This window comes from Pholcus phalangioides, unplaced genomic scaffold (genome assembly GCF_987345545.1).
Source record: "Pholcus phalangioides strain wild (caught in Gottingen) unplaced genomic scaffold, Ppha-v1.0 ptg000014l_1, whole genome shotgun sequence".
NCBI lineage: Eukaryota > Metazoa > Arthropoda > Arachnida > Araneae > Pholcidae > Pholcus > Pholcus phalangioides.
In genome coordinates, this window is record NW_028301607.1 from 21,830,532 (window position 1) to 21,856,662 (window position 26,131).

Consider the following 26,131-nt stretch of genomic DNA (forward strand, 5'->3'; position numbering starts at 1 on the left):
ATTTGAAACGCTTCATACACTAAACCGGCATCAGTTATGCAAACCAGTCTGAAAACTGTTCAGTACTGCGAATAATTCTTTGAGGCCCTAATTAAAATAACAATGAAATGAGTGGTCTATTTGTATGAAACCGAAACTAGCCACGTAACGTAAAACAAAAATTGACAATAGAAATTCTTGATTTTTCTTTACCACCGCTCATTACTCCTCTTTAGAGCTACATTTTCCTTCAAAATTAGTTATTTTAACAAATAAAGAAAAGATCATTGGCATAGATCATTTGCTTGCTATTATCATCAATTTTCTTATCTATTGTTTTTATGAAACGAAGATCAACATTATATTTCCAATGTCAGGACAGTAGGGAAACTATACGAAATTTGATTACCCCTGGGCTGACCATAGTTCATCGAGACAAAAATAGAGAAATTAAGTTGGTCCAGTAGTTCTCAAATTGAGAGCCACAGCATCCCGGCGATGAGATTAAAACCTCCACTTGCTATTAATATGGCCCTGAGCCTCATGTTCCGTTACTTTAAAAAAATTGGGCGCGTATTAGGGGGGAAAAAAGTAAGTTTTCTTATACAGTCGAATCCCATTTTAACGAATACCGTTATAGCAAAACAGAATTAAAAATATTCAAATCTACCTACATCTCGGTCAATTTTTTGTTTCTTTCGGTACAATATTACAAGAGCAAATTTTATTCATCATTATTTTTTCATTCGGGAAGGAAAAGGGAGTGTATTAAAAAAAAATTATTTTCTTATCACAACCAGTAATTAGTTCTGATGAGGGGCTGGTAAAATATCAGAGCAAAATTTCTGAATTTCTCCCTTTTCGCTGATTATTTTCATATTTTGCCGTCGAACTCGGTTGATACGAGCGTATCATTGAGTTATTTCGTTATACATGAAAGTTTTAGCAAAAATTGAATGATGCAAATGTGATAATATGGATTCAATCAGCGCATCCTGAAGGTGGTGGTTCCATGGTCATAGAATGCTCCAAACTCATCCAAACTTGCCTTTCGTTTCCCGACATTTCATCATTTTTCTCTGTTTCGGATTGTTTTCGCAAGTACTTCAGATGAGTAAAGGCACTGAAATAAAATATATAGGATTCATTTGAAGAACAACTATATTTACACTTAAGTACTACTTCACCAACTCTGGCCATATCGCTGTATTGCAATTTACTGCCATTAATGAGATGGGTTGGAAATGAAGGCGCTGTCTATCGGTGGTCGCCTAAAGCAGCGTTTCTTAATCTTTTTTTGCCAATGGCTCCCTTTAAAGCATATATTTTTCTCGTGGCTCCCCTGTCCTACCCAGAGTCTTCGACCTTGATCTGGAAACAAGATCCTTTATACGTATTGAATTGATTTTTTTTAGTGAATTCATACTGAATGAAAATTTTGCAAATAAAATTGGTCTCCAGACCAATGGCCTAGAATTTATTGAGCTCCCCGCTAATCCGAGTTCTATTCAGGACCGTCTGTCCATCATGGCCCCCCCTTGGCTATGGTAGTCCCATACTTAGCCGGAAATAAACAGCCTACATATTTTCAAAATTTATTGTACTATAGAAAATATCATAAGGTGGGGTCATTTATGGACATGAGACCCCCGGGCATGGCCCCTCATAAGAGTGGGACTGACACAGCTTCAGCCCGGGACCTGATATGGTGTTTTTTCACACTATAAATTTAATATAGAGGAGGGGGTCTCTGTGCAAATCTAGCCGGGCGCCTGCGAAAAACCCCCATCCTAGGGAACCTGCTGCAAAATGTACGCGGTGAGGCCCATGCCCTAAGACAGCCCTGGTTTTGTTGGATTCTGTTAAGTGTATAGTCACTAATATACACTGCTGGCCACCGTAAATGCAACACCCTGAAGGAAGCATGCAAATAATATGAAATTTACAACATGCATTAGCGGAGGTGAGATATGCAAATGATTAGAATTTCAGCGCAGACGCACATCACGCGCGCCTGTGGCGCCACTTCAAAGCGCTATTTAAGGCTTGGAGATTTCGAGGATTTGAAGTACGGCAATTGTGTTTTTCTTGTGGTTTTTTCAAAAAAACGATCAATTATGCCTCGTAGAAAACAGCCATCATCTTTTGATCAAGTATCCGAGTTCGACAGAGGAAGGATAGTGGCCTACCGAGATTGTGGATTATCTTTCAGGGAAATCGGTAGTCGTGTTGGACGAAACCAAACAACTGTAATGCGGGTATGTGATCGTTGGATGCAGGAGGGTACGACGGACCGACGTGTTCGATCGCATCCACCTCAGTGCACCACTTCACGTGATGACAGGCGTATTGTGCGTATGGCAGTGACGGATCGCTCAGCCACATCACGAACCATAGCACAGCACATTCAGTCTGTACATCCAGTGTCTGCGCGTACCATTCGACGCCGTTTACAGCAGAGTGGTCTGTCCGCAAGACGTCCATTGCTTCGTCTACCCTTGACGCAGAGCCACAGACGTCTCCGCCGCCAATGGTGCGATGAAAGAAGGATGTGGACGGCACAATGGAATCAAATTGTCTTTACTGACGAGTCACGCTTCTGTCTGCAACACCACGATGGTCGGATTCGAGTCTGGAGACACCGTGGAGAGAGGATGCTGAACAGCTGCGTTATGCACCGCCACACTAGTCCTGCACCGGGTATTATGGTATGGGGCGGTATTGGATATCACTCTCGCACTCCTCTAGTACGCATTGCCGGTACTTTAAAAAGCCAGCGCTACATCTCCGAGGTGTTGGAGCCAGTTGTCCTTCCTTACTTTCAGGGCTTGCCCACAGCCATATTTCAACAGGATAATGCGCGACCACACGTGGCACGCATTGTCCAAAGGTTCTTCGTCAATCGCCAGATTGAATTGCTTCCCTGGCCAGCTCGCTCTCCGGATCTTTCGCCGATAGAAAACATGTGGTCCATGGTTGCTCAACGATTGACCCAGATTGCATCCCCAGCTGCCACACCAGATCAACTTTGGCAACGCGTGGAAGCTGCTTGGTCTGCTGTACCCCAAGAACACATCCAAAGTCTCTTTGAATCAATGCCGAGGCGTGTGGCAGCGGTGATCTCCAACAATGGCGGCTACTCTGGCTACTGATTTTGGCAGGAACCACACTTCACAGAAGTCTATAAATTTAATCATTTGATGCTTGGTCAACATGTTATCTACAAAATAAATATTGTTGCGATATCTCTTGTCTTTCTTGGTGTTGCAATTTGGGTGGCCAGCAGTGTAAAAGCTTTATTTCTTCACACCTTAATTTTTCTTCTCAGCTCTCTGCAGCCCTCCAAACCGCCTGTCACGGCCCCTTTCTACATTTTCTTCCGTGGCTCCCTTGAAGTATCCCAGTACCACTAGGGGGCCATATGGCCCCCGGTTGAAAACCACTGGCCTAAAGTTCGTTAGGGAATATATCTTATCTATATCCTCTCCCGGATTTCAACCCGGGACAGTGACAGCAACCTTCACGGTGGTAAACGAGCATCTTACCACCACGCCACTTAGGCGCACGCACGCACACACACACACACACACACACACACTTAAGTACTGCAGCGATTCCTAACACCATAGACTAAAGATTATGCCTACAGCTATCGTGAAAATTTCTTCTCGTTCTCCTTTCCCGTTTCTTCTTGGATGGAGCAAAAGAAAAGTATCGATGGATCTCGGAAGCTCGCGTACGCTCCATAGGCCAAAAGAATTGGAGGATCTGGGGTGGGGGGAGATAATGATTATGTAAATGTATACAAGGCGATTCTATAATTCCCCTTGCCGCATTTTACTGGTACACCTTTGATCCCACAGGCATACTTCCAATTAGAAAAAGTATTGTTACGAAAATTATGTACATAGTGATTACCTTTCACCTGTAAATAATAATCGATGGCGCATTTCTCTTTAAATTCAATTCTTGAATTGCTGGGAGGATTGAAAAAGTGACAAACCATTGTAAAGGCTGGCAGGATTAAAGAAGTGACAAACCATTGTAAAGGCTTATGCACGTCTGAAACGCATTGCTAGGGAACCACGGTAACCAAAGTAAACGTTCGGAAAGTGATTGTTAAGGCCCAGGAACCATTGTTGCCCGACGATTTTTTGCCCATTTCGGGCATTTGTCTAGCTATGTCAAACTTTTGAAGTAGCCTATCGTTTAAGTCGGGTTCCGTTTGGTAATACATGCAAAATTTGTCGACGATAGATCTAAAATTGCAGATTTGTATAGGGAACATACATACACACACAGAAAATCAATTTTATATATATATATAAACTAGCTACAATAGCCGGCGCTGCCTGGGTTTTCTTCAATTACTGAGAGGATTGAAAAAGCGACAAACCATTATAAAGGCATATAAACTACAGGCTAATAATTATATAAGTAGTATATATTTATTTAACTACTTATAAAGGCTGTATCATACATTATACTGGCGTCATTAAAAGATTGACAAACCATTGTAAAGGCATATACGTCTTAAAAAATTCCCGTGACCTCTTAGCTATGCTAACCCTGCAAACCGTTTATTATTTCGGTTATTTTACCGGTTTTTATGAATTTTTAAAGTTTATACGGGTTTTTTGCCCACCCTGTATATGAGATGGCATTTTCCACCAGTAAATAATCGGTGGCGCATTTCTCTTTAAATTGAAACAAATTCGCCAAATTGACGACAAACCTGGTGGTACGGCAGCCTCGATTCGGCGATTTCGTGTTGCCAACAGAAAAGAATGGAGATCGCGAGAATATGCCAGAACCTCTCTTTTGCTTATAAAGTATATAAAGCGATACCACGACACAAAGCTGTATTAAAGACAATCGTGAGCCGCTTTGCCACGACGAAACAACTAATGTAGTCAGTTTATTGGACTTTATCCTGAATGCGAGAACTCTTATTTGTAGGCCTCTCTCCGATTAGCGTTTTTTTTGTGAAATCGCTGCTTGTAAATACGTAAATAGCTGCTCTGTTCAATAAATCTGTGACGTCGTTCATTTTGTTTCATCCTCTGCTCATTTCAAGGACTTGAGGGAAATTATCCGGCCAGTACTCAAATAACGTGTAAGATTTCAGATATATACGCCATTCATTAAAAATTCCTAAATTAACTTTCTATTCTGTCCTCAAAAACCCTATTAGAAAGTTGTTGCCCTAACGCCAACAAAGAAAATTCCATGTTTCTAAAGAATATTCGCTAAGATATCTGTATTCAAAATATGGAGAAAAGATGGGGAGAGCATCACAAACTAACGGACACACACAACACGCTTCTCTCCCCCCCCCCCCCGTTTTATTATATTTTAATTCTATCAACGGCCAGTTTTACAAGGAACAAAGGCTTGGTTTCTCTTAGAAGGCAGAAATTCCTTACCATTTTATTCATATCACTGACATTCATTTATACCATTGGTGGATCTTCAGCATAAGCAGATACAGGCTCCTCGAACGGGTTTCGGAGGATGACGAATCCTTCCAAACTTTCGCCAATGTTAATAAAACAATTTTTTCCTAAACGAGGGAAAGTCGATCACCCATTTTCCCTCTATCCGCCTATGATCTAAAGAAGGGAAGTTCAAAGGCATATTCAAAGGAAAGATTTTCAATTTCAAATCTCGGGTGCCCTCGGTAAGTAAGCGATTACAGGGTGACTTTTCCGTTTTCCATGACTTTTGCTTGTCCAACCAAATGAGCGTTGTTATAGCAGTGATACTCAATGCGATGCCCACTACGCCCATAAAAGACAAACAAGTCGTTATGTATCAGTGGTAACAGCTGTGTTACAGTTAATGAAGGGGAGCTATTTAGTATCCGCTTCATTACATTGGACATTTGCAGCCACCATTATCGAAAACAATTACACATGCTAGATGCTTCTAGGCAGATGAAGTTGTCAAAAAAATTTTTGACAAGGAGTGATCTAATTTTGAAATCATAAAACCTCTAAATTTTCTTTGGTATATCAGTGTTATGTGCTTAGGAGGTGCAGCCATTTATGCTGCAAATCAGAAGTGAGACTTTTTTTTTTCTTTCTACGAAAGATATTCCCCCCCCCCTCCCCCCAATTTTATGGGCGTAATTTTTGCAATTTGGCATCTCAGAAAGAAATTGTTACCAAATAGAAGTTGCGAAAATCGACGCGATGTTTGGTTAAAATCCCCTTAACGCTGGAAATGGTTGTCATTTTTTTTGAGAGCTGCTGAAATTTTTCGTATTCCGAAATTTATAAAATTGCTCCCGAGTGAGGGGATTAGAGATAAAATCCCCAACTATTCAATTTTGCTAAGATTTTACTTGCTTATCTCTCTGCGGTTGGAGTGCAACAAAAATAGGAGAAAGTTGCTTTACTACATGTTAGAGCAAATTAAAATTTCTAAGTATGCTTCTGTTCCCTCCCCCCCCCCCCACTATGATTAAAAATGTAGCAATGCAATTGATTGTTATAGCTGATGTCTCAGCAGGTTTTTTCTGTCAACCACACAGCAGTCCTTTGAGGATTCCTAAAATATCTTTGCAATTTTATTACACAAGACAGGATGATCTGTAAAAATATTGTCAAGTAATTTGAAAAATGTGCTGCCTCTTTCCCCCGTCTCGGAAGAAAAATTTCTTCCAGAAGAAACCCAACCCTACCAAATACTGAAAATGTATACACATCAATTAAAAACAACACATGTAAAAATTGTGAGAGTCATTATTTTTAGTTTTATTTTTCTAAACATCGCTGTTATACAAATAAATAGAAATTTCTTCCACTCGAATGACACATACAAAGTTTGTCAAAGAAATAATCGGTTCTTCTTTTGACTAAAAATTTTCCCCCATTATAATACAGTTCGTAAATGAACTGGCAGTTTAAAGTTTTGGACAAACAGTTGTTTCGAAGTCTTATTTACAAAGCCTATCTAAGAAAGGAATGTAGCATATTTATAATGGGCCATCAATTACATACACACAGGTGATATCTACAAAGACAAATAATAATGAAACAAATGCAAGAGTTTATATGAATTTTCATATTGTACTAACTAAGTGTACCTATCCTTATTCCCTCCGTCTGTGCTTATTCTTGTAATAAAATGCAGCATGTAAGGAATCAGGCGATAGAAAACAAAAAAATGCTGAATATACTTACAATACACACACTTTATATGCATTTATATATATATATATATATGAGTATAGGCCTATTTGACTAAATTACAACTATTTTCTGGATTTCCACTCGACACATCTGGCAAAAAATTTGAAAAAATAATTTCATGATTCACTAATTACGATGAAATTTTGAAACAAGGTACAAATTTCTTGGTAAATCTTGGAAAATCGACTTATTGTAAAAATACCTTTGCTTTTATTTCACAGCAAAATATCTCTTCCATCAAGATTTTCGAAATCGTCATTCATATTTTCTATAACTGGAGTCAACACAAAAATCACAACATATGTATACATGCATTGTATACACAAACACACATAGCTCGTAAACGTTTGAATATGCCTTCTCTTAGGAAATAGCCAAGCACAGAATTGGAGATCACATTTTTTTTCCTGGCAAACTCAAAATGAATTTATACTAACCTCCACCATTTTTCTGTCATACCATAGTCATTATATACACAAGAAGGCTAAATTGACAACACTGACAGTTTACAGCTGAATGCAGCTTTTACATTTGATATAGATCACCAAGAGGTTGGTGTGTTGATCACTTGGTTTGGGAAGTAGCAATGTGTAATTAGTTTATCTCTCTCTCTTGCACCATATCAGTTGTACTTCTTCATAAGGCAGAGGCGGATCTAGAGCTCGCTGTAGGGAGGGGTAATTTTACAAATCACTAATAATTAGTTTCAGTGTATGGTGACCATATGTCCTGCATTTTGTTTCATATTTTCTTTAGTCCTGTTTTTCAGTTTTTTCCCTCCACCCCGACTTTTTTGAAAAATGTCTCTGCATTTTACTCTTTTTTAGTTGAGGTTTTCTTGAATTTGTTGTTGCAATATTATCATATAAAAGTTCTGAAAATTTCATGAATTATCGCATTTCGCTAGGATAGATCTGCCCGTTATCAAGATAGGTTCTAACAAAGGTTGAGCAGGTATATAACCTGTAAAATCTCTGAACATCCTCTGGTGCAGGTGAGTGCCATATCGTTCTGGGCTAAAACATTTTTTACCCTTTGATCATTGGGTAAAAATATAGAACTTTATGCTATAGCATTCCAATGGGAAATAACAAGTTCTCACCGTCCTAGATGAGGTCTTAAAACATTAGAAATTAAAAAAAAAGTCATGCAACTTCGACTGTTGTTTGATACTTGAATTTAAATAAAATTCACAAAGAGAGACAGCACATATGAAGTTTGTTCAAAAAATATATGACCACAATTTTTCACATGTCTGTGAACCAATGGAGCTAGGGAGACTTGGTTTGGTGCATGTGGACAATCCTAGTGTGCATGCTTTAATTTTTTTCCTGTCTGCAGAAACAGCCAGTTCCTCACTGATAAGTGAGGAAGTGTAAGTGAGTGTCATCACATTTTCATTTTTGACAGAATGGCAGGAAAATATGAACAATGCTACTGCATTAATTGTGATGGAGCAGCCAATTGTGAAGCAGAACCTCTTAGCAGTACTTCTCAGTGATGATTGTTAAATGCAGTGCGTACTCATGATAAACCATGCCACTGGAGTCAAAGAAGACGGTTAGCATGACTCTGACACTGCATCTCCTAAAGCTGCTATCTTCTCAAATTGTCAGTCAAAATGGAATGAACGGATCTAATGCTAATGCTTGCCTTGTCTGCCAGTTATCTGATCATGATTAGATGATTCTGCATCACCACAGGTCACTTGATCATTGACAGAGATGACATCTCATTTATCTGGATGTTGGGGGTCTACCAGAACATGGTTCACTCTCCATTGATGTGCGGCCATATTAGAAGTGGTTGTACCACTCCTTTATCTGTGTGGTGCCCATTTCATCTCTGAAAGTCTACTGAATCTTGTAGATTGTGTTTCCACTCCGGAATCAGCAATTTTCGCATAAAATTTAATGCAGTAGTATTATTCAAGTTTTCCCTGCCATTTTGTTAAAAATGAAAACATGCCGCCCTCACTCACACTTCCTCATTCATTGGCAGTCTGCTGGCAACTAGCAAATTCTGCAGGTAAGGAAAACTTCAAGCATGCATCAAACTACACCTCCCTAGCTTCATTGGTTTACACACAAAAATTATGGTCAGATACTTTTGAAGAAACCTTGTATAAATGTTAAGAACTAACCTAACCCAGATTAGTTTTCGCTCCAACACTTGAGAGCAAAATATTTGAAGGCGAATAATAACAAACTGTAAAGTTGACTTTAGTTTTTCCAATTCAAAGGTTTAAATTATTTTTTTTTTCATTCCTCCATAGCAATATAACTTTTTGTGAGCATTACTCCATGTCAATTATGTAATTTTTATTCTCAATCTTAACGGAAAAGAAACATTAACAAGTATTACATGAGATAACTTTTTACATGATGAAGGAAACCTTGCCTTCCATGGGAAGGGAGTGGAAACTTTTAGACAAAACTTTTGTCTATATTTTAAAACAAACAACCCCACTCTCAATATACAACCAAACACAAGTAGTGCATCATCTTATATTCAATGCACTGTCGATGCAAAATTTCTAATTATTTTTGAGAACAATGTTTTGCTACCAGTTCATACTAAATTTTCACTTGAATGCAACATCATACCTGATAGGTTCATCCTTTTTTTTTGGAATAAACACTTTAAAGCTACAATTATTACTCAAGCAATGGTCGGTTTATTCCTAACACAATAATTACAACATATTATATCATTGTAGCCTGCTTCATTTAATACACAGGTTTTTGACAGAAATGAGGCTAATAATGACAAGAAATCACAGACTGGATAGTATAAGTATAGTCAGATCATAGATGAACAAGTAGCTCCTCTATCTTTTGTTGTTTTTTTTTCAATGGGAATCTGGCAAATCGATAATGTATATGGCACATGCACTTACACACACATACACAGACCAATTTATTGACAACATTATGTGGGGAAAGAGGACAGAAAGCAGCTTCGAAAGGATCTAAACAATCTGTACAATACCCCGAGCTGTACACATCTTTATGCAATGTGGTCCCAAAATAACTTCTAAAAATCATTCTAGCTCTCTTGAAATAGAATGTATCGTTTTAATGCCTTTGGTAAATCCAGTTCTTTAGTGCGACCAATTCGATTCTTTCCCATCTGCTGGCGAATAACACGTCTACACAGATACTTCAGAGGCAATGGTGCAGCTAATGATTTAAAAAAAATTACGGAATTAGATAAAGATATTTAAAAAACACATGCTTTGGCATACATCGATATGGAAATCAAATGAAGAAAAGAAAATTTTCTGACAAAAAAAGAAGACAGTGTTTTTGCAGACACCAGAGGGACAAAATAATTTGCCCGTAAATAAGGGTAACTGTTAATCAGGGGTTTGAAATGCATACCTTTATTATACAAGGGCAAATTATTATTTGACTGTAAAAGAGGGATGTCCATTCTTTTTATTCATGTCACCATTGACACGTTTAAAAAGAAATACGATAAACATGTTGGGGTAGATCGAGAAGCTACCCATACTTAGAATAAGACAACTATAAGTATTCTTTATAGATATTGTATAATATTTTATCACGTGAATCACATATTGTTTGTAATTACATTTTAATTTGGTTACCATATTTTTGAAATATATGACATCCATATTTGTCATGTGCTTTTTATTAGCCACCTCGTTGGGCATTTTGCCTGTTGTGGCGTTGTATTTGTATAACAGGGTTTTACTGTGATATTACCAGTGTTCGCCAATACACATCTAGATAAAATGTTTCTAATAAATGTTTCTATGAATGCACTAAAACCAAATTCATCATGTTTTTCAAAATCCTCAACAAAAACAAATTTAATAATTGAAGTACAGTGAAACTGTGATATAATGATACTTTGCGGACCATGAAAAAATATTGTTGTAGAAAGATTATCGCTATATCAAGTGACTGTGTAAGATATCCATAGACCCATGGCGGAGAAGTCCTTATCCTGTAATTTTTAGAGTATATTTACCTTGACATGCTTTCCAGGGACATCGCGGCCGATCCATGTTGCTAGATTCCAATTGTCACAATCTTTCAATACTACATGTATACATGTAAATTGGGCTAATCTCATTGATCTTGAAGCTGACTGGGAATTTCCCTTTAAATATGGATTGTGGCTGTGAACATACTATTACTCACTTCCACTTGTAATCTTTTCTAGTCATGATCTGAGAGGAAGTAAGGTGCTTTAAGCACTCCTAAATCATTTCGGACATTGAAATGGATGAAATGCGATAAATCTCGCCATCTTTGCTGTTACGATCAAACAGATATAATCTCCTCGTTAAAGTTCCCTCAAATATCTCCATTGTGATAAGAGTCCTGCTCGTTCTGATGATCATAACTGCCTCTGTTCTCAACGACGTTCTCTCTCTGATGGTTCTTGTGCAGGGATGGAAAATTAAACTTTCATTTTTGTATCAGGGAAAATTACTTTTGTAGTAGCAAAACTGTTGTTTTTGTAGCACTTTAAAATTTTGGCAGTAAATAAAGTACACAGTTTTATAAACATTTATTTTTTACCTTAAAAAAGTGTTCTCAGCTCAAAAGAAGGTGATGTCCCCCAAAGCACAAAATTACTCTAGAAGAAATAATTTATTTATTTTTTTAATTTCCGGGCTTTCACTCAAAAAATTGGAAAGAGTAGGACCGGGGGGGGGGGGTTACCCCCTTTAGACAACATAATCATAGCATAATAAAAAATCCCAATTTTTTTTGTTTCATAGCACTATTTACATAATACAAGATTCATAGAAAGACTGGCTATTTATGGAGATGATTACAAGGCAGAAAATTCATCTCTGCCCCCCACGAGGACTCGAATCCCAGTCTTTCGTTTGCTGGATGAGTGCACTACCAACAACTAAGCTACGGAAACAGAATATTTCAACCTTGGAGCATATATATATATATATATCAGGGTTTAAGCTACTGTCACATTTTTCGCAAAATGCTTAAGAAGTAGTAGCCACTTTTGGAAAAAACACGTACAAGAGGTATGAAACAAGAAGACATCCAACCATAAATCATTAGCATCGTAGCATTTTGTTAAAGCTTTTCCTCCCCCATTTTCGCTTTTTTGATAGAATAATTTTTTAGCTAGATAACCCTGATATATATATATACAGGGTGATTATAAAAAAACTATCCCGACATATGGGCCCCAACTATCATACCATTCACAGAAACTGAATGAAATTTTGGCATAAGGTATTTTGATGTATGCGCTCAAGAATGATATGGAAAACAACAGTGTCACTCTAACAGTTACGGTTACAGTGAGAAAATTTCGAAAATATCAAATGGCAACACCAAGTTTTTTGTATTGGAATGTGATCTCCATTGTGAAAAACCCTAAATAGAGTTTGAACGGCAACTGTAGCATGAAAATCACCGGCGGTAGATAGGCTAAAAGTGAGGACAACCAATAAGGACAGAGAAGAAGCATAAAATAAAGCATTTTATTGTGTTTCACAAATTTTCCACATGACCTTGTGGAGGACTAATCAGGCTGGGATCTCAGCCGAAGAAATGGTGTGACGAATGAAACAAACATTAATGCTCTGGTGCACGGCAAAGTCCTTTTTACTTTTTCCTTGCCTAGCTCTGGGGATTTTCGTGCTACAGGTGCCATTCCAATGCTATTTAGTGTTTTTCAGTATGGAGATCACATTCCAATACAAAAAACTTGGTGTTGCCATTCGATATTTTCGAAATTTTCTCACTGTAACCGTAACTGTTAGAGTGACACTGTTGTTTTCCATATCATTATTGAGCGCATACCTCAAAATACCTTATGCCAAAATTTCATTCAGTTTCTGTGAATGGTATGATAGTTAGGGGCCCATATGTCGGGATAGTTTTTTTATAATCACCCACATATATGTTGAAAGGCTCCATACATGGATGGGGCAGCAATCAACTAATAGCTCGTGAATGACATCAGATAGCCACATGTATATAGAAATGTCCTCTCCATTTGTTAATACAAGATTCATAGAAAGACCTGGTTATTTATAGAGATGATGATTACAAGGAAGAAAATTGAATTTTCCGTCCATGTACGGAGTCTTTCAACACACACACGCTCCAAGGTTGAAATATTCTATCTGTTTCCACAGCTTAATTGGTAGAGCACTTGTCAGGCAAATGAGAGACCAGGTTTCGAGTCCCCGTAGGGGAAAAGATGAATTTTCTTCCTTGTAATCATCATCTCCATAAATAACCAGTCTTTCAATGAATCTTGTATTAACAAGTGGAGAGGACATTTCTATATACTATTTAAATATCCTGTAAGATTGACCAGAGCCAAAGCAAAATGCAGAAATGACTTGGTAACAAAAACAATTTTTGGCCAAAACAGTGTACTAGCAGCTACAGAGATAAATCTCTTTTCAGTCTCTCTCCTCACAATATATATTTCCTTTTTTTGTCTTCCACAATCTAGTCTGTCAACTCTCTGCTACAATGTACGCAGCAAATTATGAAGATATGTAAGTTTTTTAAGAATGACGCTCTTTCGAGACTTCTAAGAGCACAGTGCTATAGATGTAAATTACAACGTCCGATACAAATAAGTGGACCAGATGGTTTTACTGCATTGTCCATCCCCTTTTTAAAAGGATTTGTTTAAAATGTAGCACTTAATTATTCCTAGTTCTTTGCTAAGATTGTATATATATATTGTTTATGCCTCTGCATGCCCTGAAAATACAGAAGACAATTGAATGCTACAAACTTAGAATAGGCTTATGTATCCAACTGCTTTGTTATGATAACTGTTGTGCCATCCACGCACAAAATGTGCACCATAATTTTGAATGATGAATGTTAGTTTTTGTCCAAGACCATGGAGTGGTAAATACAAAATTATATTTTTTCTATCCAGGCAGAAGTTTTCAATGACTTACTCTACTTGTTGAACTCTCAAACTAAGCAAATGAAAAATTAATAAACCACTGGATGGTCAAAACCCCCTTCCCACATATAATTTTAAAAACGATACAATTTCTGCTTTGGCAGAATAATTAATTGCAATCTACTATGTTTGTATTTTTTTGGCATTATATCAATGATTTCCCACCTCAATTAAAATCAATTATATGAATTTTGTTGATAGGTTTTGGTGGAAAAGTAGGAGGGAAAAAGTAGAATATTTTACCAAAAAGTAGGACGAGTGGAAGATGAATTTTTAAATCAAAAAAATTTTGAGTGACCTTTTGATATTTATATTATTACATTCTCTACAATATCAATAAATGAGAGGCTTTTAACATAGACACATTTTAACATGTGGTATTTCAGATTTCAAAAATAATTTGAAAATGAGTATTTTTGGATTTACCTTAAACTTCAGTATAATCACTAATTAAAAAAAAATCACTACAGGAGAGACTTGAAACACTCATTAGAAAAGTAATTATACTTTTTTTGTTTTTGCTGCTGATGCAAGTTGTGCTTTTGTTCTCTTCAGTTGCAAGCATTTTCAAATGTTTGATCTTGCTTCTTTTGCCAGAAAATTTACCCATTTCATATTGAGTGTTTCTTTTTGAGTTTGCTCTTGAATTATTTTATTTATTCAATATTTTTTTTTATTATCATATATTATTTTATAATTATTATTTTTATATTAAATATTATTATTTTTAACTTAAACTATAGAAATAAAAACTATAGACTAATGATTAAACTGTTAGAAATTTGATAGAATGATTCTATTTTCACAAAAAATTCAATCTGAGTACATCTGTTTTCACTCCCTATTTTTCACTTACTTCGCGACCCTTTTCTCATTTCGTTACTTTTCCATGATCATAAACACCCAGAATTTACTGACTGCTTTTGCGTCGCAACTCCTGATGGTGAAGACAGATTCGTCATTGCTACGTTTCCAGTGCAATAATACGTTCTATCGTTAAAGGATGCACGAATGTTTCGTGAAATACAGCCAGCCATGGAAAATCAACTCAATTAAAAAATAATGTAAGGAATGCATAAATCAAAGGAGTCAACTTTTTTCTGTAAAAAAAACAGCTGGAAAAATCAATTTAGGTACGTTGTTTTTCTGTTGTTCTGCGGATGAGCGACAATTTGTATAGTTTGGCCCTATTTTATACATTGTCAGAAGCCTGGGCGCTGAATCCTAGGGAGAGGGCCTCAAGCTAATTCTATTTGTGGCCTCAAGAAATCAAATTGCGGGGAGGACAAATGATGTCATCAAGAAGTCTGCTACTATGGTAATGCAACTTCAAAGTTTCTCAGGGGAAAATTTTTTTTTTGGTGCAAGATGGTGCAGAATTTAAGAATTTTGGCGTTTTTATAGCAAAATGTAACAAACGGCCAGAAATTATAGCAGACGTCAGAAATTGTAGCAGCTTGTAGCAGATTTTTCACTCGTCTTGTGGTGTCTGTGGAAAGGTGATGCATGTTTGCATGGACCTCCTAGCCCTTTGACGTGGTTGATGCCATAGAAAGGTGGTTCCAGTGTCACAACAGACTTCTCGAAATGTTCTAGTCGGACAGATGTCGATCGGATGAGATCAGTCTAATTTACTACTGAAGCATGTGGTAAAGTGAAAATAATTTTTAATTATATATGTCTCACAAAAAATAGCCAGGAGAAGTACATTTAATAAAGACACTCGCCTCTTTTTTTCCTGAATAAGCCTAATCCGTAAATTAATTTATAATTCTAATTGAGTTAAAAGGAGGTTCAACTGATGGCTACAGTCTACTTAACCTTCTCAATACAGAATTAGATATATGGCAACTGGTGTTGCAGGACTTGAACCAATGTTTTCCAAATGTCACGAATGAAAAAAAAAAGCTGGGAAAAATTTTCATTTGGCTATAAACTATTGAAAAAAAATATTTAAAATTGTAAAAAAGATGTAATGTGAAAATACACTGGTCCTTAAATATATATATAATCGAAAAAATTTTTTTTTTTGTTTTAAGATAGGAAGTTATCATTTTAAAAATGGGCTGGGGACAGCCAGGAGAAGGGGATTTCCATAACAAATGAAAATTTAAAAATCTGTTAATGAAAAAATAAAAAAACAAAGTGGTGACTTTTCAGAAACTGGAATAAAAATAGAAAGTGACAAAAAAAAGTTTGGTGTCAAATATATTTAATGTAAAGTGCAGGGGGAAAAAATTTAGGTCAATTTCATGAGAATCATCGATATACAAGACATTTCAAAATGCTAAGGAGGTAATAGAACACAAATATAGGTAATATACAAGCACAAATCACCTCAAAATGCATTTTACAAACTAAAGCATTGAAGCCACCACAGGAAGAGGGGTGACTTCTCATCAAATCGAATAAAAGCACTGTTCACAGCAACTGTAGAAATTTCTGCTGTTGATTACTACTGATAAAATGGATATGTACACGAATCAGGACATGGTAGGTATGAATTACATGTATGGCTATAGACCAAAATGCAAGGAAAGCCAAGTAAGTAGGATGCTCTGACAAGACACATGTCAGATCTGTGAATGTTCTGGTGGATGTACCAACTCACTCTAGGAAAGGCTTCTTTCAAAGTAGCAAGCAGGACGAAGAGCATTTTCTGACAAAACATGTCCCACATTCATTCAAGAATCTTGGCAACAGAATTTTCCAAAGCTATTGGCACAAAACGAGACTTGCCTGGTAAGTACTTTTGCCAATATAAATGGCGTTCACTAAATCGACAGTGTGAAGTCTGTATCTTTAGATAAGATTTAGAATACAGAAACTATTTAAGATTTAACAATCTTTAAGTAATTTCTGTAATAATTATTATTTCATGGCATAGCAAGTATCACCTAAAGCACTTCATTGCTTCAGTTCTTAGCATGAATTGTAGGGCGATTGGTGCTAGTCTAGTAATGTTCTATCACCCTTCCTCCAACATTTGTTGAATGAAATTAGGGAAATTATTACAAAATTCAATCTGACCATATATATTTACATGCCTGTATACTAAGACGTAATGGATGAGAGGAAGTGGGGAAAAAAATCAACAGAATCGAGATACTTACGATCAAGACCTCCATAATACCTCATGGTAATTTCACAGTGACCCCACACTGCACTCACAATAGGATACAGTTTCTTTCCCTTGAGTCCCCGGAATGCTACACCCAGATATTGCCCATCAACAACAAATGCCAAAGTTCCGTCATCCATATCTAATACAACCATGAAGCTATCAGGCACAACAAAAGATTCATCTGAATTTGGCAGGCTAGGATAGTTGACACCAGGGTTGTTCTTGACATCGTGATATAGTTTATTGCGACAGAGATCCCAACCCCACGATTCCGCATTGCTGCCAACGAGTGACTGATAGCCAACAGAATGCAAAGGAGCATCAGCCGTTGATACACCAACAACAGCATGAGTTCCTCTTTGGCGCATGTTCCAATATATTTCCCAAACGTGAAGACCTCTCGTATAACCGACTTTACCCCGAATGCAGTCAGTGCTCTGAGCAACCGGATGACGATGGAAAGTCAGCTTGTCATCTTCCTTCACAAAAATATTAAGCGACCTATCATCAGCATTCCAAGCATGCTTGAATTGTAAGTCTTTTCCGACAGGAGGATTGCTCAGTAACATGTCTAACCTGCCAGGTCTTTGTAGGTCTGGATTCGTAGAGAAATCCTTAGTAGCTGGACGACGAATAGTGGTTGATGACACACGAGAGATGGATACAGTTCGTATTCCTCCAGAAGGTTTTTGACCCATTTTCATCCGCCAGAGAGAAACAAACCTTTTTGAATGATGAGCATGAAAGTGATGGGACACTGATGACTGGCAGCTGAACAATGGCTTTCTGCTGAAGTGGGAGTCTTTTCTAGTCTTGATAATGTTCTTAAGGGGATAAACCAGGTGTTGGCTATGCCTCTCCCAGAAGCCAAAATGGTTCCACTCTTGGGAATGCAGAGATGGAAAGATGCTGCTACCGGGAAGATTCACAAGATGGCAAGCATGCCCCTCATACAAAATGGCCTTTCCTCTGGAAAAAAGAAAGACAAGTTAAATTTGTTTTCCTCCAATGCAATACAAACATAAAAGCCATATAAATAATGAATATTAATACATAATTGTGTGAGATTTTCCCCTTTTTTTTCAAATGTCTTCTACAAAGCAGCAACACACAAATGAAGCACAGACTTTTTAAAAATATCTGCCACATGCCATTCCCCTCTAAGTGTCATGGGGGAAAAACACCAATCATTAATATTTCCATTTTTTTTTGTTCATATACTGAAAAGATTATACTAATAAGCAGGGCTTCACAAATTTCAGGTACCAGGTCGCGTATTTACAATTCCTACATTCTTAGCAACACAAGAGGAATTAGCACGCAGGTGATTGGTTACTACAAGCATGAAATATAGCAAGGTGTCACGAAGGGCAGAGCTTTTGGCAAAACCGGATTTTGCCAAATAACTTGCTAGGTACTTTTTAGTAAACGTTACAAAAATTAATAAAATAATTATGATAATAATAATATAATTAAGAATACGAAACAACTACGATAAATGCAAAATTTGCCAATTTGACGAATAAATGCTAAAATTTGATTTTTTACCTTTTCACGAAATCTAGGTGATTTACACTTTTTGAAGTGGAAAGAGATGTAATTTTGCTCAGTACTTGTGAGTGTGCTTACACTCACCACAAAAAGGAAAACCACAAGCATCATTTCTTGCCCCTGTGGCATTGTGTTAGATGTGAATACAATGTAGTTCGGTTATAACATAGCCCCTAGGTGATTCGCGAAGTGCACGTAATAACCGACGTGTATGTTATAAGCAATGCATTGAAATTAGCTTACATAGCAATAGCATATATGCATTGAGATTGTCATGGACAAAATAAGTTTATGCAGTGCATATTTGAAATATATGTTGATCTGCAACAATTGTTCTTCCATCACCACCACCAATAAAAAGATCACAAAGTAATAAAAACAAGTAAAAACTCAATAATTCAAAAAGCATAGAGAATACAGTTTTGCACAGAAAGATAGGATTTTATTAAATGTCAAAATTTGTATTTCTAAAATAGTTACATTTGTCCTTGAAAGATGACGTTGAAGTTACTAAAATATTCCGTGTGACGAACGTAAAATGAATAATATATATTCATTATACATCATAAATATTTGTGAACAAATGTGAAATTTTTCATTTTTCACTTCACGTACACGCACATTCCCGCATGTACCGATTCGTTGGAGGTTCCGCGGGGGGGGGGGGGGGGGGGGGTGCATGTGTGGTGTAGCAGTAGTAGGTAGGGCCTTCAAAAAATGGCTCAGGGATCCATGATGTTCTTAAGTCAGCCACCTCGTTGGGCAATTTGCCTGTTGTGGCGTTGTATTTGTATTCATTATTGCAAATAAACATAAAAGTTCTGATTTTTTTTTTTTTTTTTTTTTTGCGAATCAATGCGAAATTTCTGATTTTAAAACTTTTTTTTGCAAAATTTACGTATCTCTAAACATAATTAATATTAAATAATATAATTTAAGCCTTTTTGAAATTAATAAAATAAAACAATAAAATTTGAGAATAAAAAGAACCGCTTGAAACCACATGCGAAAATAAAACAATAGAGAATAAACAAACACTACTCAATTTCGCCAAGTATTTCACTATGAGTGGCATAATGGTTCATCACTAACTTCAACCAATCACGGTGAGCGAAATTTCTATAATGTTGCCAGAAAAGTAGAATTTATTTATACGTTGCCAGGTCACCATAACAACTAAAAATCTGTGTTGGCACCTAGAATTTTTCCTGTGTGATCACTAAATTGGGGTTAGAGAACAATGACTGAGTCAAAAAAAAAACATTATTCAAAAACATTTTTTCTTGGAAAAAAATATGCTAAGAAATTTGGCTGGCGCTTAAATTTTTCTTCAATTTGTCGCGCCCTGCTGATAAGCATGAATCAATACAATTATAGTTAAACTCCGAAAATTGTGTAAGGAACAGCCGCACAATACATGCATTTCATTGGTTTTTTATCAATCTCTAAATTTTTCAAATAAATTATATACAGTCGATCCCGCTTATAACGTTTCCACTTGAAACGCTTTCCCACTTAGTACGGCCTATTTTTGTGGTTTCGATTCTATAGTTCTCATTAACATTTCCGGCTTACGTTTTTTACCGACGGTTTTTAGAAAAATGTTATGAGCGATATCCACTGTAGATATGTTATATGCACAAGTATGAACCTCAACATAAACGCACTTGCAGATTGCGAAGGACCACAAAATGCGCGAGCGCGGTCCTGAATACAATGCACGTCGATCACAGAAACTCAATAACGTGTAACAAACGGTTTGAAGCGATCGCAAATTGGCTTGTTGTTGTTGCGTCTATGTGGTCAACCTTGACCTCAGCATTTCCGGCACAGGGGCAACGCGCGCTTGGCCAATTATTCACGCGGCCGATCCGGCGTCCTTTGTCTGAAGATGCGTATGGAAAAAGAGTTGGATCGCCTTTGACACACACCGACGATGTATTTCCTTCGGGTAATTTTCGGTTAATAAAGCTAACTAGACACGAGCCGTAATTCTTCGGAAATGAAAATGATGCATTTGAAAAAAGAAAAAACTATCGAAAACGTTTTTTTTTCCCTTCAATACATAGATTTCACAATTTCTGACCGATATCAAATTATTGAGATATCGAGGAATATATATGCACTAGGGCGGTAACTAGGATTTTTGCCGCCCGGGGCAAACATGATTCAGCCACCCCCACAACTTTGAAATTCAATAATTTTGTAATGTTGTAGTGTTCTTTGTTCCCAACTAAAACTGCCTCCGCCTAAATTTTGCCACCCGGGGCAGTTGCCTCTATCTAGTTACGGCCCTGTATACACTCCCCCCCTAATTATTATTCAGTGGAGCTGAAAATCATTCTTTATTTTTACATCAAATTTCGGGTGCTGAACAAACAGTCGAGTCCGGGTTCAATGAATTGTATAGGACAGACATTCTGTTCGTTATAAAGCGGTGTTAAAGTATAAAAACGTATACAGACAAAGCACATGCGAAGTATCGCTTGTTTTTTTTTTTGAACCGGACGTTATTGATTAATTTGAATACATTTTCCAGCGGGATGATACTGTTTACCGGATCACCTTTTGAAAACCACTGTCACTGCCATAAAAGAAAGAAGCTGCAATTAACAAACATCCACCGTTCAAAACTGACAAGTGTCTTCTAAAATAAAACGCGAAAATATAGATAGGGATATTTATAATAATAAAAAGAATCAAACACAGTGCGATATTACGTTGGCTTCCATCGGTCTGTTAAGTCTAAACCTATAAATAAATACAAGACATTTCGCTTACCCGAAATCCATGGATGCAACTTCGATAAAACTGATCGGAAATGATTCAAGTTCAATTCAGTCTAGCGTTTATTATCCAAAAAAAATGGTTATAGAGACAGTGAGGGAGATTCGTATACGTATGTGCCTTCCCATCAACTTCATAAGGCGAGGCACAACAAAGAGAAGAGGGAGAAAAAAAAACTAGGACGAACACCTGGCCAACAGATGTATATTGAAAGATACGCTATATACGAGCTATGTACATATCGCAGTAAAGGGAGAGGGTCGAACGATGTCTGTGCTGTAAAATGAGTGAGCCTTACACGGTACACTTTATTCTCCCCCGGAAGCTACCTCCCTCCCTCGGCACATAAAATAATACATTGATAAGCTCGTTGAAATTTTATTGAACCTTTATAAGAATTTGGTGCATTAATCTGATTTGTCAGCTGGCAGAGCCGTCCTTCCCGGGCAAACGGATGTTCAGAAAGCCCTCATGTCTGACTGGAAGTCAGGGCCAAGTAAGATTTTTGTTACGGGCAAGAGAGCAAACATAATTTTTCCGCCCTCTCTAGGGCCGTAACCAGGATTTTTGTCGCCCCTACAACTTTAAAATTCGATAATTCTATAATGGTGTTCTTTGTTTCCACCTAAAACTTCCACCTCCTAAATTTTGCCACCCGGGGCAGTTGTCCCCCCCCCCTCTAGTTACGGCCCTGCTTTCTCCACTATGAAATTCAGCCATTTTATAGCAGTATTTCTTGTTCCCTCCCTCAAAAAAAAAAAATCTGCCCCTTGAGTTTGTCACCCGGGACAATTGTTCTTTGTCTCTCTAGTTCCACCCTTGTTGAAGATACCCAGCTACAAATTTACATATCTGCTTACTTTCCGGATGCATAATAAAGCACCCGACATCGCCCAGCCCCCCCCCCCTCATCCGGGGAAATGGCTAAAATTGACAATGGTCGATAGAGCCTGGGCGGTATGGAATGAAATGTTTACTTTCCGGAAACCAATTAGAGGATCCTATTGTCATGGAGGCCCCTCGTGCCGTAGCTGGAGTGGCTATAGGTTAAAAAAAAACCGGGTGGGGGAAAGAAATGAAAGAAACAAGTATCATGCCAACAAACCAGTTGATCATTTTTGTCGTATCACAATCATTTTCAGTGCACCAGGGCTAATCAGACCGGGACTTTATAGCCGAATTCGAGCGACAGCATTCGACATAATTTTTATCATGTATAGTATATCATCGAGATGTTGGGGGAAGTACCCGTCGGAGGGGGGACTTCCTGCGGTCATATTACCTCTGCGTCAGGAAAGATTCTGACGAGGATGAATCGGATATCACGACAGCGACACACCTCTGAACATCCTTTGGTACTGTAGGCGAGTATCTTACCGACCTGGACTACCGCGCCCATCAATAAACCAGCTTCATATCCATGTAGACCCTTAGGATAGGCGTTCTAAAGTCGTCTTTGAAGAGATTTCCGGGGGGGGGGGGATATCGCACAATTTACACATTTTTATTCTTTCACAGATTTAATTAGTTGGTAAAAAACGAGCAAACTATCGATTTTTATCATTTTTTGAATTATAATTTCAAGTCTAATGGTATATACAGGGTGTTACAAAAAGAATCATCCGATTTAAAAAAAATCATAACTATTCAGCTTTCAATCCGTTTTGATCGAATAATGTACAAGTAGAAAGAGGGAAATCTTGAGTTTCACGTACTTGCCGACAGGTAGCGCGCTACCGCTCTTCCTTCGGCCACCACTTCAGTGTTTGTCAAGATGGTGACTACAAAACAGAAACAGTTTTGTGTTCTAAGCTTCTAGAAGTGTGAGTCCGTAACAACTGTTCATCATGCTTTTCGTCTACAATACCCTGGCGTCGAACTTCCTACCGCTCAGAGCATTTGGCGATGGTATAAACAATTCCAAAACATAGGTTGTCCATGTAAAGGAAAATCCTCTGGCTGTCCCAACACGTCAGACGAAAATGTGGAGCGCATCCGACAGTTTTGCACATAATCCACAGAAAACCAGTTGCAGTGGAAGCAAACATGCTCGAAAAAGTTTGGGACAAATTTGACTACCGTATAGACATATGCCATGCATACCAAGGTGGACATATAAAGCACATTTAATTTGGTTTATAAAATAATTTTATACTACATGCTAATCGTAAAGTTTATCTTAAGTGTCTATGTTAAATATTTTTCATAATATAGAATTTTAAATAGGGTGATTCTTTTTTAAACACCCTGTATTAAGAAGTCACCAACGAACAGGGCTGGTTAAAAAAACCAAAAAACCGGGGTTTTTTGGTTTAAATAGTATTAACATTAAAAACAATGAAATTTCTGAAAAATCATTCAAACTTCTAATAATTAACTATAATAAAATGTTCATTAATGTAATTAACACTATTCCCATAATAATTAATCAATAAATATTTCTTACATTTTAACAAAAACCAACTTTTGCAATTTAATTATTTTTTGCTTAACTCAATGGATTACTGTGTGTTTGAAAATTCTTTTAATGTTATTATTAATCATACAATATAAAGATGTTTCCTCCAGTTACTTTCAGTATGCTTAATTAGGAAGCTATTTTGCAAAAACTATAATAAAAATTAGGTGAATATAATGTATTTAATGAAGCATAAGTAACGCAGATTAATTAGCGATGATTTACGATATGCAGGGTGATTGTAACTAAGATTCTGATTTCAAAACACTGTAAAAAAAAGAACGATCGTCAGAATGACTTGAAAATTGACACGAATATTCTTGAAGAAATAGAATTTTATTTGGTAAAGGAGAAAAAAAACTTAAAAATGTAAAATTAACGACATCCTCCAACATGTTGGAAATTTGCTCGCAGAATGGAAACGATAGCCAGTCATGGCAAAATGATAACTTAATTATAGCATTTGCATGATTTCATAATTCATGGAAACATCACAAAAAGTGAAGTAATTGAACAAATAACTACAACTTACTCAAGAATGAAATGTAATGAAACGTTACAGCAATTGGATACATGCGTGGATTTAGGTATTGCAATGAGCCGCATTCTGGATTTCACTGATCATTACCATGACATAGTCTGCAAAGCTAATAGAATTTCATATATGTTACGTATGGCATACCGTAAGTGTGATGGGCATACGTTGTCATATGCTTTCTGTGTGTACGTTCGCCCGACTCTGGAGTTCTGTTCGCAAGTATGGAGCCCTTACAAAATCAAGGACATACAGCTCCTCGAAAAGCCACAGAGGTCGTTTACTAAACGAATACCTGGCATGAGCGTCTATCTTATTGCCAGAGACTCCAATTTCTGGGTTTACACTCACTGGAATGGCGTAGAATCGCTGCAGATGTGAAGATGTGCTACAAACTAGTCCACCAAATTGTTTATCTACCATCGAGAGAGCCTTTCTTTGAGATCATAGACAGGCGAGTTAACCTACGTAGGCATCGCTTCCCAATAAGAATACCAATGGCTAGAAAGGATTGTTTTTTCCAAGGATATAGATGCCGTGTGGCAAGAATACGGAACAGTCTTCCATCAGAACTTGTATGTGCCTCCTACGCAAGATTTGCTTCCACTATTGGGGATTTCGACCTGGCTCCGTATGCGAAGTGCTTCCCGTACTGACTATTATTTTTTTTTTCTTCCCGTATAAGTGCATTTCATGCCTTATGGGGTTATTGTAAATAAATAAATATTAAATATCTTGTCCACCGTGTTCTGGCTATGAGGTGAAAGCACAAAAACTCTTGTTTAACAACAGATCAGAGTATGGCCATGGTCATGATGTGGATGTGCTTGCAATTCACCTTTATTAAACCAAACGCGCCCTCACGTTAATATTCCTGAGGAACTTCTAACATATACGGGATGCGCTGAAGCTTGCAAATCACCGAAGTTTGCAATCCAACCACTGTTCATAACATTTTGAGGTACTCCCACCCACAGCCAGAATTTGCAAGGGTTAAGGTCAAATGAACTGATGGCTGGCCAGGTGTTGTGCAATCCTGTTATTGTCAAAATAGGTCTTCAGCAGCTGCTTTGCTGGTATTGTAATGTGCATCTTGATAGAAGTTGTTCGATCCACGCACTGATGCTGTGGAAGTGCCGAAATAATGTGGTTGCACACAATAGATTAGACTGCTAGCCAGGTACAGCATCATCTACTTGCACATTTTGCACTACTTGCACTTTTTTTCTTTCGCCAAAGAAAATTCCATTGCTTCAGGAGTATCCATGCAAATTTCCAAGTCATTCTGACCAGTACTTATTGCAGTTTTTGAATTAAAACTTTAATCATAATCGCACTGTATATAGCTGATTATTTTTTATAAATCTGTTACTACTACTATACAGTAGAACCCTGATTAACTGGGCCTAACAGTGAAAGTATAAAAAAAACAACTATTGAATATTAAAACTGAGAGATATACAGTAAGAGATTTGCTATGGGAAAGAAGATGAAAATGTCTGTGAGGTAATGTAACTACTAGTACACTAGTTTTTGTCCATTAGGGACAG

General features: G+C 37.2%; 1 protein-coding gene across 1 annotated transcript; it reads right to left on the reverse strand.

Annotated features, from left to right (window-relative positions):
- Positions 1–6,713: 6,713 nt before the first annotated feature.
- On the reverse strand, positions 6,714–21,736 carry gus (splA/ryanodine receptor domain and SOCS box containing gustavus). The gene is made up of 3 exons (XM_089241897.1): positions 21,583–21,736; positions 17,240–18,219; positions 6,714–10,357 (listed from the first exon to the last, which is right to left on the reverse strand). The coding sequence occupies exons 1-3, from the start codon at positions 21,591–21,593 to the stop codon at positions 10,224–10,226; spliced, it is 1,125 nt and encodes a 374-aa protein (XP_089098023.1). The 5' UTR covers positions 21,594–21,736; the 3' UTR covers positions 6,714–10,223.
- Positions 21,737–26,131: the final 4,395 nt, after the last annotated feature.

Bases quoted from the DNA above. Each gene is read 5' to 3' on its own strand.
- gus (XM_089241897.1), bottom strand. The intron at 10,358-17,239 runs GTAAGTATCTCG...TTAAATCATTAG, and splicing joins GTATTATGGAGGTCTTGATC to CTGCACCATTGCCTCTGAAG.